Source organism: Protopterus annectens, chromosome 13.part0, assembly GCF_019279795.1.
Source record: "Protopterus annectens isolate FY-2018-M chromosome 13.part0, PAN1.0, whole genome shotgun sequence".
NCBI lineage: Eukaryota > Metazoa > Chordata > Ceratodontiformes > Protopteridae > Protopterus > Protopterus annectens.
The window spans coordinates 283,906,166-283,924,291 of record NC_056747.1 but is presented as its reverse complement, the minus strand read 5'-3'; the positions used below and the strand labels follow the sequence as shown (position 1 = coordinate 283,924,291).

Here is an 18,126-nt window from a genome sequence, read left to right as displayed (position 1 = left end):
ATGTTGTACGTGTTTCATTGTTGCAGTCATCACACTTGGGTTATCCCCTGATGCCCGCTTGTATGGATTCACAGGCCACTACCGAGATCCGTTCGGAGTCCAGTATCTCGCGAGACTCTTCTTTGACTACGAAACCTGAGGATGTCTCTACCGTGGATGTATCCGAAGCCGCGAGGAAGTTCTTCGCATTACTGATACTCGACACAGACTACTTCTTTCGCATCTTCAGATATACTTCATGTTTCACTATTACAGTCATCACACTAGGGTTATCTGCCTGCAGGTAGCCCTCAGTCGGCCCGAATACCAGAGATTTATATTTCTGGGTTGGTTGCTGTCGCTCCAGGACTGACGTCAGGGGTATAAAAACAGGCAGCCAATGCCATTATACCACTCTTTCTTGCCGAGGAGCCCAAAGCAGAAGCAGTTCACACGAGTGCCAGTCTGCCACTACCTGAGTTTTCTTTTCCGAATTGAATCATCCTGAAGTCTTCTAAAGGTAAGTACCCGTTGGGGATCCTTTTTTCTTGCTCTAACCGATGTCAGAAAAAGGTAACAATTGTCTTGCCTGTGGAAAGCAAATACCACACCGAGATTTCCATTCTTACTGCGTCACCTGTTTAGGCCCAGACCACGACATTCCTCGCTGTCGGTTTTGTGCTTTGTTCAACGCCTGAACCTATTCATCGTCAGGCCCTTATTGTCGCTAAATACTTTCGCTGTCTATCTCCGTATTCCGAAATGGCTTTGGTAAGCCATCAGACTATCGGTCTTCCGAAAAAAACGTAAGAATAAAGACCGAGACAAATACCGCACAGGTCCAAAACTGCCGAAGATGCTTCTGTTAAGCTAGTCGCCAGTTTGCCGTTACTCAGGCTCTTTCAGAGCCCCTGATGCCTGCTTTGATGGATTTCAGGCCGCTACCGAGACCCATTCGGAGTCCAGTATGTTGCGAGACTCTTCTTTGACTACGGAACCTGCAGATGTCTCTACCTTGGATGGGTCCGGAGCCGCTGAGCAGGCACCGGCTTCTGAGGAAGTTCTTCACATTACTGATACTCAAAACAACTTGACGACGACTTTCATGTCTTCATTTTTGTTTAAAATTACCGAGTTTTTAAGGCCAAGAGTATGAGCTACACCTAAAAAAAAAAAAAGACCCAATCTCAAGTACCTGCTTCCTTGCCACAATCTCAAATGCTTTAAATGGCAGAAGACCTGATCATGCTGATTAGAGGAAGCCAGCCTTCCCCAGCTAAGACAAAAAGGGACTTGTCCCCAGCAGCTTTAACTGACCAATAGTCCTACAACTCTGACGTTTATGAATACGAAGATATGCCTTTATCTGCTTATGAGGATTCAGATGCAGAGGAATCTATTCCCTCTGCTTCCCCTCCAGAGGTTATTTCCTTTTGGTTAAACCCTTCATACTTTGAGAGCATTTCCACTGGGAATGCCAGGATTATCCTCAGTCCAAAAAGAGACTCAGAGAATTTTTTAGATTTGCCACAACATAGACCCTTAACTATCCCTCCTGTTCTGGATGTTGTGGATGATGTCTTTATGGAATCCAGTCTGACTCCTGATACTTTATCCCCTGCTCCAAGGAAACCAGACAGGTACTACAGAGTTCCTGACTCTCACAAATTTATTTTCAAAAATCCTACTGCTGACTGAGGTCATTTCCCAAAGGCCTAAAGGTATAAAGGTAACTGCACCTAAGAATTCCACCCCTTCGAACAGGGATTCCCGAGCTTTAGACAGATGGGGTAAAAAAGTATACACCTCTGCAATTCTAGTCATTAGGGCGTTGAATTGCCAGTTGCATGTGCTGAAATTCCAGCAACATATCATGGAACTTAAGCAAAAATTATCTACCTTTACAGACTGTGCAGAAAATAAAGAATTACAGGAGCTTAAGCATTCTGCAAGCCAAGTCAGCAAGCATACCTTGCAATGTGGGTTTGACGCCCTAGAAGCATCTTGCAGGGCAGCAGTCACTGGTTCTGTACTGAGTAGGCATGCTTGGCTTAAGGAGCAGACCTTGCCAGACCATGTCAAATCAAAATTGCTACACGCCCCTTTGAATAAAGACAGTTTGTTTGGCACCAAAGCAGAAGAGGTTCTAAAAAAGATGGAAGAAAAAGCGAAGTCTATGCAGACAGTCAAAGATTTTTTGCAGGTGCAGCCTCCAAGATTCCGCAGGCATTGCCCCTTGAAACATTGGTCCTTTCCAGCTCCCTCAAGGCCATCTCAAACTAGACGCAGGGGAAACAGACCCTCCAGATTACAGTCTCAGAGTATGCAGAGATCTAAGCAATGGAGTACCTCCACTTCTAAAACAGGGAGTGCTAAGCCACCCCTTACGGAAAGAATTCACAATGACTTGTCAACCCCACTCCTCACCTCTGCCCCTCTGCTCGTGCCCTTAGGAGGAAAACTTGCCCACCATGCAAAAAACTGGGCCTCCATCACCAAAGACCGATGGGTCCTCAACATTGTATCCCAGGGGTACAAATTTTACTTCCAGACACTGCCAACCCCAAAAGGGTTCCGAGATCTTCCTCCAAACCAGTGGGCAGAGGCACAAAACCAAGTTCAATCCCTGCTCTCCATAAGGGGAATTCAACCTGTTCCTGCAGAACAGATAGGTCAAGGGCTTTATTCCAGACTTTTCCTGGTACCCAGAAAAGAGGGCACTTGGTGCCTAATCCTAGATCTTTCCATTCTAAATACCTTTCTGGTGGTACCAAAATTCAAAATGCTTGCCCTTCAGCAGCTTTTTCCTATGCTGTCCAATGAGGCCAAGCTAATCACCCTAGACCTAAAAGAAGCCTATCTGCACATCTTTATCAGGGAATCATGCAGTAAATATCTATTTTCAGGGCAGGATATATGCATTATCAGTTCTCTGCACTTCACTTTGGTTTATCCACTGCTCCCAGAGTCTTCACAAAATGCCTCGCTCCGGCCATTGCTTATTGCAGACAGAGAAACATTCAAATATACCCTTACTTGGACGATTGCCTGATTTAGGCAGACAGTCAGGAAAAGCTGATGCAGTACCTGACATTTGTAAAGAATCTTCTAACCTCCCTGGGGTACACTATCAATGAAAAGAAATCAAAACTAGCACCCGGTCAAAAGATTTTATTCCAGGGAGCAAGCTTGGACATAGCCTTCTAAATTACATTTTTTACTCCAGAAAAACAAGCCTATCTAACAGGCTATTTCGATCAAATGGCCACAAGAACCCAGCCTATCCGCAAGGAAAATCCTGCAGACTCTAGGGTTCATGGCCTCTTGCATTCAACTAATTCCATATGCCAGACTGCATTTGAGGAAACTTCAGTGGTGCTTAAAAAGTCTCTGGTACCAACATTCTCAGGAGCTGGAAACCATCATGCCTTGTCTAAGGACAGAGTTTCTTTGGTGGGCAGCGGCATGCAACCGCAACAAGGGGCTTCCATTTGCACAACCCCACAACGCCCAGACCCTATTCACAGATGCGTCAGACTATGCCTGGGGGGCACATCTGGACAACAGGTGCTTTCAGGGCCACTGGAGCCCAAGCCAATTTGTCATCTGCACATCAACCAAAAAGAGATGCTAGCTGTTCAGCACACACTGACAGCTTTCAGATCCCTTCTCTCACCAGGACCCCTGCTAATAAAAACCGACAACACCACAGTGATGTGGTACATCAGAAAGCAGGGGGGAACCCACTCTTGCCTACTCTGCAGGCTAGCCATGACTCTGGAACACTGCTTCGGCCATGCATATTCTTCTGCAAGCTCCATTCCTGCCAGGCAAACAATACTCTCTGGCAGACGACTTAAGCAGAAATCTCCTAGACCTACACGAGTGGCAATTAGACCCCAACACCTTCACTCTTCTAACCCAGAAATTTGGAACCCCGATGGTGGACTTATTTGCCTCCCCTACAATCACCAGCTCAGCAAATTCTGCACCAGGACACACCTCACAGCAGGGCCAGGAAAGTAGATGCCCTGTCCTTCCAGTGGTTAAACTTCTCGATGTATGCATTTCCACCTCTGCCTCTTCTTATAAGAATATTACTCAAAATAAGACAGGAGAGACCAAGGGCAATCCTGATTGCCCCAGACTGGCCATGCCAGCACTGGTACCCACTACTGCGCATTCTGTTACAGGTGCCACTATGGCACCTACCCCAGATCCCAACCCTCCTCACTCAGCAGAAAGGACAGATCTTGCATCCGCAACTGCAAACACTAAACCTTGCAGCATGGCTTTTTCCTTGAATTCTCCTCCAGTGGGCAGCCTAAGCAAGCAGGTGCTGGACATCATTCTTGAAGCAAGAAGACCCCGTACAAGGAAATCCTATGCTGATAAGTGGAAAAGGTATTATTCCTGGATTCACTGTAAAGGAGCGGACACGGCAATGCCCTACTTACCTCTCATCCTGGATTACCTAGCAGACCTACTCCACAGAGGCCTATCCTTCTCTTCCATTAAGATCCATGCCTCTGCCATCTCTGCTCTTTACAGCACTGAGCCACCTCTCTTCTCTCACTCTCTCATCGAACAGTTCCTGAGAGGGGCTAACAACCTAAGGCCACCAAGGAGAGCCCAACCCCTGCTTGGGACCTTAACTTTGTGTTGGAAAAGCTCACGCTACCCCCCTTTGAGCCTGCAGCATCAGCAGTGTTAAAATTTCTGTCTTGGAAAATAGCCTTGCTTCTGGCTGTCACTTCAGCTAGAAGAGTGTCTGAGCTACAAGCACTTATGGCTGTGGAACCCTTCATTATTTTTCATGCTGACAGGGTCTCCCTTAGGACCAACCCAACTTTCATGCCTAAAGTGGTGTCCAGTGTGGCCATCTCACTCCAGTGTGGTTCTCAACCAATTTATCCATTTGCCCTTTTCCCTAATCCTCAAAATAAGGGGGGAAGAATCCTGCACACCTCAGATGTGCACAGACAGCTCAGATTCTACCTTGATAGGACTAAGCCCTTTAGGAAATCTGACCAGTTACTAGTCAGCTTTCCATACAGATTTGTACCCATTTTTCATGGGCTTTGTCCAGATTTTTTGATGTTTCCAGGTTGAGAGGTACGTGTGCTACCATAAAAAGAGATCTGGAGCATTTCTCCCTGGGTCCCCAGTGAAAATAAGCTCTGTCCTAGTCTGATGTTCTCGGTCAACAAAATGATAAATAAGAAAGTGCCGTACATTTGATAGCATAGTACTAAATTTGAACTTTGGCTCTGTAGTATTCCTATTTAATCTTTTCTATACTGGCTGCATAATTCATTGTTTGAGAATGTTTTTAATGCATTTAATTATGACTGGGGAGAGCATTTTTACTGAATGTATGGTAATAAAACTGCAGCTGTGCTTATTAAACAAAACAAAAAATCTCCTGCCCAAATATTTTAATTCCCTCCCTCGTAACTTACTATAATTTTGAGCTCAGGGTGTCTTATTACAGAGGGTATGGCATATTTTTCCTCCCTTGGGTATGTAACAGGACACGGCAAGTAGCATGTACCATTTTGATTAACTTATTTCATTATCACTTACTTTGAATGAATCATCAGCTTACAGTCTTCTCCTTATTCATACTTGGTAGTAAACTTGTACATATGCAAACATTGTAATGTAGATAAAGTGTATGTTCATAGACATGTACATGAATATGAAAACACGTTGCCATAAATCATGTGTGTTGTGCAGCTTTTTTGAAATGGGTGAGGATTGTTTAAAACAATTTTTTTTTCTTTTCAGTCTAATCCAGAGTATAGTCAAGAGAAGAACCGCTGTGAATATCTGCACAACAAACTGGCTCATATAAAAAGACTTATAGCAGAATATGACCACCATCAGATACAGTCATGGCGCTAGCAGTTGAATTCATTCGGGTAGTGAAGAAAATGCTCCCGGCTTGCACTGTTTTTCAATGTTCTCTTAAAGTGCAGGGGGAAAATTCCCTTTGAGAAACTAGCACTAAAGAAACTGAAGGAAACACTGGGGGATTTTTCCAGTGGAAACGTCGTGTAGAGCATGATGTTTGCATCTGTGTATCCTAGAAAGTCAAAGCAGCACCTGGGCATTTTTTCTCCAGGTTTTCTAATTCAGATGCCACAAAGAGAGGAAAATCCACTAATTTGAGGCCAGCACTAAGTGAAAGCTTTGGAGAGGCATTTTGCATGACTCTGTTAACTGCTATACAGGAAAAGAGTATTAGTCTGTGAGGACAGTGACCAAATACTCACTAACTTTGTTAATGATGCAACTGTACTATTCTGCCAATGTGTTTCCCCATAGAAATGGAATGTTGCTGCTGCTTTAACCCCTCCTCTTCTAGCAACACTGATTACCATGGTCAAGATTTTTATGCAAACTCCCAGACTGCTTGTATTTTCCATTGGTGAATTTAACCAGTTGCTCTGGTGCCAAGGATTATTTCCAAGTTAAAAGTATTTGACTGTTCATTTCAGGCCATCATCCCGGGACAGTGGATTATTTTGAACTCTTCCTGGTTCTTAGGTTTTATTATAACATTATTTACTTTATACAGTTTTGTGGGAATCCAAAAATGATGCACTTCATCAGCTTAATCTTTTTTTTTAGCACAATAGTCCTGTTAGGTTTTGATAGTCTTGTGGCACCTTAACCCCAGCCCCCACTCTCAAGCACATGCACAAATTTTCAGCCTTTTACCAGGACAAAGTAAGCTTTGGGGTGCGTTTTATATTCTACATTTTATAAACGGGCTTTAGCCATCTGAAGCTGGTATATTTTTGTAAAAAAAAAAGAAAAAAAAAAAAAAGAAAAGAAAAGTGGCATGATTTTGAAACACTGTGCCTCTGTTCTCTTTAAGGCTACAGCTTAGGTAATTTTTAATGCAGTTAAATGTCCAGTATTAAGGCATTCCTGCATTCGACTGCTGTGCAAGTATGATAATTTTGCTTGCAGTTAGATAAATGGAAAAGTGAATTCACTTATCAGAGTTACAGTTTGTTACAGCTGTTGACAAGCTTGTATACGCTAGCATTTTTATTTTGCATCCTTAGAGTAGGAAAGGTTAACTGATCATTTTACATTTCAGCAGTAGCTGAATGAAAATGTGTGCCATCCCCACCTTTTTGGTTGTCAGGCCGCTGTGCCATACTTAAAGCAGCTTTAAAAAAATATAGCCACTTCAGTTTGTTTCCTAGAGTGATTTTACAAGGGCAAAGCAGTCAGTAAGACAGTACCAGTATCTCTAGAGCATTACTCCCACAACTGGGCGTGCAGAGACGTCTGACATAAAAATACCACCACTTCATATTACTACACAAAAGTTAGTAGTGAAGAACACCTGTGTGCAGTACTGGTAATTCATTATTATAGTACGTGATTAATTCCTGCTGAAAACCTGTAGGTATGCAGTAGAAGGCCATAGTGTCATTTGAAAAAATAGCACACAAGGTTTGTCATTATGGTAGCATATTAAGCTTCTTTGAACCTATTTATGGAAGCAAAGCAGTACAGTATATGGAGTTTCCCCTTTGGGTATCTTCCTTTGCTATTCAGCCATGGTATGTTTTGATGTTTCTAGAGGCCACTACATCTCCACATCAAAAGTAATATAGCTTAAAGAAAAAAGTGTCTCACCATTCCCCTGACTGATGTCTCATTTTTGAATTTGCACACAATTTTGTAAAATGGAAATAATTTATTTTTGCATATCATGCCTGCACTGATTTGGGTTTTCTTTCCAGGAGTTTGTCAGGTCACTACATGACATCACAGAATTCTGTGAAATATGCAACTTGACTTTGAAACTCGGAAGTGCCTTTAAGAAGGGGGGGTTTTAGAGGTTACATCTGCTGTTCTTGTTCTCTTAGAAGAGGCATGCTGTGTTTACTCACTTTTTTATACAACCCAATCCCTTTGTGTTTAAATTTTGCATTTGCTTCACTTGGGGTGTATGTAATTGCATAAATAGGAGGTACTTTTTTCTGCAGTAGCTTTAAATTTGGCACACATGCCTTGAAACAGGTGCTGTAGATTATCAGGAAGGCAAGTGTTCTTCAGAAAGACTGTTAAAAAATATCTAAACTTGCTTGTTCCCTTAATAGTATTAGCCCTTCTCCTGAGCATACCTCTCAACTGCCCAAATTTTTGCCTCATATTTTCCGACTTTTCCTCATGAACTATCTGGTTTTCTGGAAAATAACTGAGGACTGAAGTTGCTAAATAATGAGACACGTTTAAGTTTCAGACTTCATATCCTTCAGAAAATGCATGCTAAAACATATCCTTCATTGTACCAATTTACTAAGTTTATAAGAGCAGTATTTAAAGTTTGCCCCTTTTTTTGGGCCTTTGTCCCCCCCCATTATTTTAGGCTTTGTCCACATTTCTTGTGCTAAGAGGTTGAGAGGTATGCTCCTGGTATCTCTAGTATGTTAGGAATAACAGTAAGTAAAGAACCAGTTGTATGGTAGAGTCGATAGTGTGTGTATTAGTTTTGTCATCTCATTTGAGGGACTATCTTTGGATGTGCATTGTATTCTGCTTCACAGCCATAATTTTGCACATAAACTAAATGCATAGCATATCCTAGTACATAGTAGCCACCAATGTTATTTCTCTTCCATTTAATGCTAGAATTCCTTTACTGGATTCACTGAAATTTTCACCAAAGCACTCAAAGGATTACAAGTCAGAGTACCTTATAAATTTAGCAAGGCAGCAGTCAGACCAGTGACTGGGACTGTTAAACAGCTTTCCATTGTAGGGGATAGTATGTCTTCCCAAGTGCACTTTGCTTAATAGTATTAAATATATTTCAGTGCTGGGCATTATCTTTTCAGTTTGCATTTTTGAGCTTATGACCAGTTTTGTTGGAAGTGATGTTAGCTACAGAAAGAGCACCTTTTACACCACTTTACAGTTGTCAGAAGTTTAGAATGCAGAAGAAATGGTCGACTAGTACACATTACATTATGAAGTGTTAATACCCTGTAGTAGTCTGTAGTTGAACTCTGTCAGTTGCCTTTAAAAGAATTAAGTCAATATGGATGCACTCTGGATGTTTAAGATACATAGTAAAAAAGTTGTGATTCAGAAGTCCCAAAGCTGAACACAGACAAATCATCTTGCATCAAATCAGAACTGTTAAATACATATCCTTGTAGTGCATTATGAAAATGTGCAAAGGTGTTGATTGAATTCACTTCTACCAGTTCATTAGACAGTAGTAATTCATGATTGATTAATAGCCAATTAGTTTATATACCGTGGATAACAAAAGGTGATTTTCCACAGTTGATTTCGTTGTTTGTTCTAGAAGGAATTTATTCTTTATACCTAGCTGATGTGACGCATTCAAAGGTGGCTTTTTTCCTTGGAGGGTTATAAAGTACAACCAAGGAACTTTAGGCAGCCAAAACGTGAGATAGTCGTGAGAATTCCTGTAGTCAAGCATACAAAGTCTCTTATTCCACCTCCATTTGCCTGCTGTGTGATTTTTGTGAAAGTCACTTGACCTGACAGTGCTCCCAGGTTGCCCCTAAAAAGGGATGCTTCTGGCCAGTTAATTTACCCAGTTAACAAATAGTTAAAATAAATGTATATATGTAATGGTCACCTCCATGGGGCATACCTTCAGAATTTGTACTGTTGAGAAACCTTATAACAGTCAAGGTGTTTGTGCAGCTGTTTGTAAAATTCCATTATGTCATACCAGCTGTTTGATCAATCTGAAGGATTGTTTGTTATGCCTTTTTATATGAATCAACGTAAAAGGGTAAAGAAGTAAACAGTTATGTATTCTGCACTGTATAAAGAAATAACTTTGAGCTGCAAGGACGTTTCCTGTTAAAATGCTGTTGACTGTTCCATGTATTTTTTTTTAATCATTAGGGGATGCTAAAAAAGACTGTAACATGGTTTGGAGAACTGAAAACTTTTCAGTGATGTAGCTTGCCATGTAAAACCACATCTTTGGCCTATGTTGGCAGTACACTGGTTTGGAATCACTGTAGTTGTACAACCTGTCATATCCATTTCTGCTGGCAGACCATTTTGTCAAAACTTTTAACTTCTGTCAAATTTGTGCAGCCTTGGAGGATGCTATATTATTTAAAGAGGTACAGAAAGAAAAACTTTCAGTCAGGACTGCTTGTTGCATTTTTTAAGGCCAATTTCTGAAATGGTTCTTCATTAGACTGGGATTTGAAATATCTTACCATGTCTGAATTACACACTGTATCATCAGCTTCTTTTTGGGAGCAACTTGTATTTGGTATGGTTGCTCATTTAGAAAATCCCTTCTTAGAGGAGCTGTCCTCTTGATTTCCCGAATGTGTCTTTTGAGTGGTGTCTACACCTAGTTGAACCTAGATGTCTTGCATTTTGTAGAATCAGAAGGCTGTGAAGTAATAAGTGCATTGTGCAGTTGTGTAATTGTCCTGGAGCAGAAAATCTCCTCCTTACACATGACTTGTCACCCTCCTGCAGGCAAGGCCCACACCTGTCTTGATTAGATTCGTTTTGCAGAGTTTAGAACTATCACTCTGAGTCTACCATACCAAATTATTCTTTGAAGCTTTTGTCAGGTTAGTAGCAGTGACTTAACTTAATCATCTGGAAGGTAGCTGTAAAGACAGCAGCAAAGAACCCATAATAACGTGATATGCTGCAAAAAATGTATAATTGGCTACAAATAACCTTGACATAAACACAGATGTCCTGGATCTAGCAAAGTTGGCCAGGGCTCTGCAGTCTATGTGATTAAACATATCATGTCTTGTAATTGTATATTTGAAGATCATCATATTTCATTTTCTTCACTGCTTCCTCCATTGGATTTTGTAGTTTTGTTTTTCTTTAAAGTACTTTATTTCATTATAACTAAGCCTAGATGCATTTCCATCTTCTCATGGATGTTTATCATGGATCACTGTTGCAGTCATAACCTACACAGTATATTTGCCACAGGCCAAGTCTGACATCAAGATGTACTTTTCAGAACTGGAACCCCTCCTGCCATGGCTGGGCTGATATCACCTTATTCCACACATCTTCATGTATAGGTGACATTTTTAGTTCTTCCTTGTCGCACCAGTGTTCATTTCAGGAGAACACATCACACTCCATCAGTCCATATGTATAACATCAAGAGAGTACGTATCCCTTTGGGGCCCATGTTTGCTTTTCTTTGGCTCACTAAGACAAATATATACACACATTCACATACACAGTCACCGAGTGTGTGGCTGATTATGAACAGCTGATATTTAGGAACAGAGGTGTGTCCGCTCCCATAAAAGTTGACCATTGTACCTGAGAGTGCCAAATTCCCAGCAAGGACTTCCACATCAAGTGTGGCTTTTGCCTTAGCCCAGAGCACCATGTGGTTAACTGCAGATTTGCCAAAGGGGTTTCTCTAAAACCAGGGATGCCAGGCCAAGCAAACAGATTTGCACCATTACTGAAGTCCTCCTGCCATGTTTGCACACTTTTATTTGCAGGGTAGTGTGGTCTGCCAAGTAAAAAAAAAAAAAAAAAAAAAGAAAAGCAGTTATGTAAAGAGAGAGAAAAAAATGGGCACCCTTGAGTTTTCAGGTTCATTGGATACCCTTAGGTGTCAGGGTGTCAGTTCCATGGAGGTACTCATTGAAACGGCCCTGATGCCTATACTAGCTAAAGTCTGTGACATATCCCTTTGAGAGGACTTCATACCTGTGACCACCATGTCCCATAGTATTATAGACCAGGTCATGTGTGCTTCCTCTGACTCTAGCTGTACGTTGTCTACCTCCAAGTACCGTTTGATTGTAGTAAAAGGGGGATGCAGCATCTCTAGCGTTAGTTAAGAAAGACATCTGCACTTTAAAGTTAGAACTCAAGGATGTCCACTCCCAGGGTTCCAAAGGTGCTATCTCCCCCCCCCCCCAGACAGCTGCACCTTGATGGTCTGTTTCCCATGACCCCAGCCAGACTCCATTCTAGGACTAGACTAAATTGGTGTACTGCAGCCAAACTTGGAGCAGCTGTCAGGAGTTCCTTCTCCTAATAGGAAGTGGGAAGTCTCTCCAGTGAAAGTGTTGGACTCCAATTCTGATGAGGAAGAGGAACTAGACTGTAGTTCACAGCTGTCTTGGGGTGCATCTCAGATGGCGTTGGAGGCACATTGGCTTCTGCGACTTTGCTAGAGAACATGTCTTTAGAGACGCTTGTCATAAAAGAAGACTTGACGTAACAGTGTCAGGAGGCCTTAGACTCTTGAAAGATGTTGGAACCCCCTGGGTCTAGGGCACCCAAATCCATTCTATCTCTCTCCCACTCTCTCTTTAACCCACTCTCCTCTTATTTTTTTTCAAACTGTTTCCTTGGTGATAGGCTGTCAAACACCATCACACTACTGAGAAGCCTGACAGATGTGTATAGGGATGTGGAACCTCATACGTTTTGAATAAGAACTTTACTGCAGATCCAGGTAAGTATCCTTGGAAAATTGACAAGGAAAGTAGACTGGGTGCATTGTGGAATATTCTTCCAGTGACATGGAAGGCAAGATTGCTAGACCAGTGTGGGAAGAAATTGTATACCCATCAACCCTGAATGTTTAGACTCTCACACTATAGTATAAGCATATCATCAGTAAGCTACAAGAAATTTTTGGGGTATGCAAAATGAGCCCCTGAAAGCAAATGTCCTTGGCCAAACCCAGACTATTTTTAGTTGGGAAAATGGTGGGTTTGTTACTGTAGTTGCAGGATCCAGTGCTGCCGTTGCTACAGGTTAATTTAAAAGGAGACATTATTGGTTGGAGTCACTCCCTACCCGAGGATGTGGAGGCTCAACTCCTTAATGCCAAGTAGGTAGATTTAGTCTTTGTATACCCATCTTCAGGTGGAGGTCAAAGGGAAGACTCTTTTCAGAAAAACACATTTCACCCTACTATTCCCACATACTGCAGAAATTATCCATTTACTCAAGGACCTTTCTACTGGAAGCATGGAAAAAACTAGCAAAATATAGAAAAAACACAAGGGAAAATGGCAGCAGGAAGATGGAGGTCTTGGGACCTCCAGGGCTGAACCTCCCTGCCAAGGATCAGCTGTGATAATGCAAATCTCCTCCTCCCTTCCCTACTCCAGCCCTCACCAATCCTCTGTATCACTCCTAAGATAGATGGTTGACTTTCCCTTACCAGAATTAGTTAAACATAAGTGCCAGCCATCTGGTACCCCAAATTGTCACCAAGGAAGTACGGACTTCAAGTCCAAACCAGAAAAAAGGATCAGTACCAAAAGTCCAGGCACATTTAGTCCCACCCTGCTTTGCAGACATGAAGTATCAAGGAGCCATAGAGCTTGTGCCTTACATCTAAGAGGAAAAAGGTTTCACTCCAGGCTATTATTCCAAGAAAAGGCACGTGTTGGATACCCCTTCTGAACATTTCAAGATTACATCTTGAAATCTGGAACCTTTATGAATTTTGAACTTTTCAGGCTGGGGTCTCGGGCTCTACTGGTGACACTACATCTAAAGGTTGCCTGCCATCACTACCTTCTTGTCTTTGGATTGGGTGCCGTGCTTAGAGTATTTACAAAGTGGCACCTAGTCACTGTACGACCATGGGCAATCCCTACTTATGTGTGCTTGGAAGATTGCTTGGTACAGGCTCAATCCTAGGAGTAGATGTGGAGAGTGCTGGCGTATACTGCATACACTGTAGATTGTTTCAACAAAGTAGGATTTGTCCCTGAGCAAACAGAAGTTGGATCTCTGCCTAGCCAGGAAGGTGATTGGGCCACCCTTTTGGTATAATATCTTTCAAACTTTTTTCAGAATAAGCTGAGAAAATCCACATTGAGAGTCGGGGAGTTTGTCAGCATTATAGATCACATGGTATCCACTCTTCTGAAGGTGCTGTTAGCCAGACTGCACATGGAGAAATTTCAGTGTTGAAGACCACCTTGGACTAGCAGGTTCAGTTCCTGAAACATAGCACCCTAGTCCTACCCAGCATAAAAATTGATCTGTAGTGATGGATATTCTTTAAATCCAAAATAAAAAAGGCGTGCTGTTCAGACTGTCTCCTCCAAACTAGAGATGCCTCAGACATAACATGGGGGGGCACATACAAAGAACCTCAAAGTACAAGGCACATTGTATTACAGGCAAGGAAAGCTACTCATAAGCCTAAAAAATGTTGGCAGTGGCTCAGGTCCTCAGTGCATTTGGGACAGGCTGAGAACCTTGGAACCCTATGTGTCATACCGCAGTTATGCCATATATAAATAATGAAATATGCTCTGTTATCTCAACTTTGCAGATTAGCCATGCAAACCTGGGAACAGGCCTTTGGGGTACATCCTTCTGAAAGCCATGTGCATTCGTACTTGGGAGAAAACCACAGTGGATGACTTGAGCTGGACTTCACCAGATACATAGAAGTGGATGTTGGACAAGGGTCCATTCATTGACCGTAAGAACAGGTGAGTTGTACCAGAGATAGACCTGTTTGCGTTTCTGAGCCACAAGCACTTGACAGATTTCTGCTCCAGAGCTTCATACAGATCGACATTGGGCAATGAATGCCTTCTGTCTAGATTGAGCAGCACTTTTTCCATTGTTTTTTTCCTCCCATACTCTACATCCTAGGGAGGAACAAAATTGGAGGAGGAAAGGACAGAAATGATCCTGATTGATGGTTCGGATAATAAGGGGGGAAAAAACTTCTTGCTGCCTCAGCACACTTTTTCAGAGGAAAGGCTAAAAGCAATGAGAGAAACTGAAAGGCCAGGTAAAGGGAAATTATATCTAATTAAATGGAAAAGGTTGTTTTAATGCAAAAGGAGGGATCAAAAACCATATTACTTGGACGTGCCTATAATTTTACATTTCTTGTCTTAAGTTGCCCTCTTCAGGCCTAACATATGCCTTTTTCAGTAAAGACAGGTGTCTCCGCTATTTCAGCATGATTTCCTGTGGAGCCCTTAGTGTTCAGACCCCCAGTGAAGCTATTCTTATAGGTTCATAGGTAGGTACCAGGCTATTGGCCTTAGGGCCTATATACGCCTAGCCAAACGGTACCCTGGCTTTTGCCACCCAAGAAAATTATTTTCCTGTGCCCTTGTCAAGAAAAGTCACAGAAGTGATCCCCGGGGTGAATTTCCCATCTCCCATCCAATCATCAAGATTTTTCTTGAAGAGTGTTAATGAGCTTTGTTTGATATAGATAGGTAGTTTGTTCCAGAATATGGGAAGTCTCTGGGACAGGAATCTATCCCTCCAGCATGTTCTGTTTGTTGTAATGACAAGGATTTAGTTCCCTAGAGCGTGTAGCTCGGAGGGATTGGGATTTCTTTAAGTGGAGCATGTCCAATAGCTCTGGGTTTGACATAGCTTTATATTTAAGCAGAGATCGCCTCTGAGTAGGCGATATGCGACAGAGTAAAGCTGTTTTTTTTTTTGTTTTTTTTTTTTTATATATATATATATATATATATATATATATAGAAGGTCTGCGTAGGGCATCTGTTTGAGTCCGGTAATCCTCTTTGTGAGGTATTTCTGCGACCTTTCCATTTGTTGTAGATGTCTTGTGAGGTACTTACCAAAAGGGGCGTTGTACTCTATAATGGGTCTAATGAGTGATGAGTAGAGGGGAACAATGACCTCTTTTTTTTTTCCTGGATGAGAAACCTTTTGTAATGAGGTGTGCCACGTAGAAGGATTTCCTGACTACTGTGGCGATGTGATTATCAAAGGAGAGACTACTGTCCACCTGTGTCCCAAGGTCTCTTATCACTCTTTCGGTGTTAAGTAGACTACCACCTATGTGGTAGTTCATGGGTACAGAGTTTTTACCAAAAGGGATGACAGTGCACTTTTTGGCATTGAGCTTGAGGCCATGGCTTTGACACCAGGCATCTGTCTCAGTGAGGCCCTTTTGTAGGATGTTCACATCGTTAGGAGTTTTGATTATGGCTCCTTACCCTACCTTAGAGCTCCCCCCCCCCTGGTCTGGCCTCAGCCTGAGACCTCGGTTTTGTCTTAGAAAAACTGATCATGACAACCACTGACAACAGGTCATGCACCTTTGAAATTCATTATGTAAAAAACTGTGTTCCTGATAGCCATCACCTCTGCAAGACGATTCTCCAAACTACAAGCCCTCATGTGCAAGAAATCTTTCCTTGTAGATTCATAGAGACAGGGTACCTCTATATACTAACTGTTACTTTATGCTAAAAGTTAGTAGTTCTAAGCCAATCTATCTGTCAGTGTTCTTCCAAAATCCCCAAAATGGGGGGGTGGTCGGGTGATTGGGTATGCGTAGATACTTGACTTGAGGTTCTACTGAGTCATAACCAAAACTTTCAGTAAATCAGAGCAGCTGTCTCGTTTGGGATAACTAAGCAGGGATTGCCAGTGGCAAAACAGTTTATTTAAAAGTGGCATGCACATTACATTAACTTCTGTTATAAAACAGTTGGCAAGACATTATAGGACAAGTGCACACCCCATTATAGAAGAGGTGCTGCCACTGCTACAGCCTTCCTGAGAGGGGGTTTTACCCAGGACACCCAAGAAGCAGAGACTTCGTCTTCAGTTCAGTAGGCATTACTGGCTTAATGTGGCCGCAGAAGCCAAGACTGGATTTGCCTTTGGTGTCCTGAAGGTTTTATTTTAGTCTTAATGGTACAATTGACCAGCCTCCCACCTGGATGGAGTAAGCTTTGGAGAATTTTCCCTGTAAGTTATAACTGCAACAGTGACCCAAGAAGGACATTAGTGCAGCTGTGTAGGCAACTTGCCATGGTTGTAGAAGTTTGTGTGTGGCCATTTGCAATCCCGTTTGTTTCCCTCCTTCCTGTTTACTGCAGTCGAACTGTTTCTAGTTGGGGGATGGGTACTTTCTACCCCTTCCCACTTCACTCCTCTACTTTGCTTACCTTCTCTCCTTATTCAGGTTCCCTAAGGAGGGTTTATATTGTCTGTGACACAGACTATACCCTTGCATTCAGCCCGAGTAGACACTGGTATGGGCATGATATGGCCAGCAGAGAGAAATGTATGCATGGCTGTATCCAGCTTGTATGGGTGGGGACAAGAATGAACCAAAGATGGTGTGGGTGGCCACTGCTTAGATTACAGATGTGTGAAACTATCTCAAGTAAGGCAGTGCCAACATGGCTGGAGAAAAGTGTTCTGAGGTCTGAAAAAAAGTCTTGCCATGCGTCAATGCCTGCAGGTGACATCCTCTGTAAGGTAATGACTGCAACACTGACCACACTTGAACATCTACAGTTATATGAAATTTTATACACAGCTGTACATTTTGTTGTCCCTTTCAAATAAGTGGTATTTTAACATTTAGCCAGTTTGTTAGCACTTTGATCTTGTATTGGAAGTTTTAATTGATGGGGACCAGTGCTTGGTTCCTCCTCTCCACTGCTCAGAATTTGGCGTGTTTTCTCTTGAAGGTTTGTGGTCTGGGGAAGATGTGTGCCAGAGGTGTCTGAGTGATGTCACACATCAGCTGCATGAGCATACTCATCCCCTGTTCCTTGTACATCTTTTTTGCCACTCACATAGGTCGGAACTCAGCCTTTGTAGTCATAGATAAAAGTTCCTACATTCACACCATTTTCTTTTAAATTCTTTTTGATTTGGAAAGTTGTTTGAATTCTTAACTGGATGGTAGAACAAATCTTGTGGCATTGAAAGGGTCCTTCTCATGGTCCAAGAAAAAAAGGCAGTGCATCTTCATGGAGAATTTGTTCAAAAGACTGAGGCCTATTCTTTGTAGAGGTAAGTTTATATTTTACATAACCTCCTGATTCTTGTAGGAACTTAGATTGTGATCTATTAGCAAGGATTTTAGCCTGTGTAGAATTTCTGTCTGCTTTCACGGTTGGTAGAACCAGTTGCTGGTGGGGAATTGTACTGCTTATCCCTGTTTGGTCATCTATTAAGATCCAAGTACCATCATGTTAGGGGGCAGCAACTTCTAATTATGTTCCAGAGTTGAGGCTTCTGGGACTCTTCTACCTAGCCAGCATGATTGGGCAGTCCTGTATGAGTATGAACTATTTTGTGAGTTTGCATGAAGGGTATGTGACTTGTGTACGA

General features: G+C 42.2%; 1 protein-coding gene across 1 annotated transcript in view; it reads left to right on the top strand.

Annotated features, from left to right (window-relative positions):
- ELL (elongation factor for RNA polymerase II) overlaps positions 1-9,840 on the top strand; it is a 1,387,197-nt gene extending 1,377,357 nt beyond the window's left edge. The window contains exon 12 of the mRNA XM_044053846.1: positions 5,770-9,840. Within this exon, the coding sequence (XP_043909781.1) occupies positions 5,770-5,886 (117 nt within the window). The 3' untranslated portion in view covers positions 5,887-9,840. The remainder of the gene's footprint in view (positions 1-5,769) is intronic.
- The last annotated feature ends 8,286 nt before the right edge of the window (positions 9,841-18,126 follow it).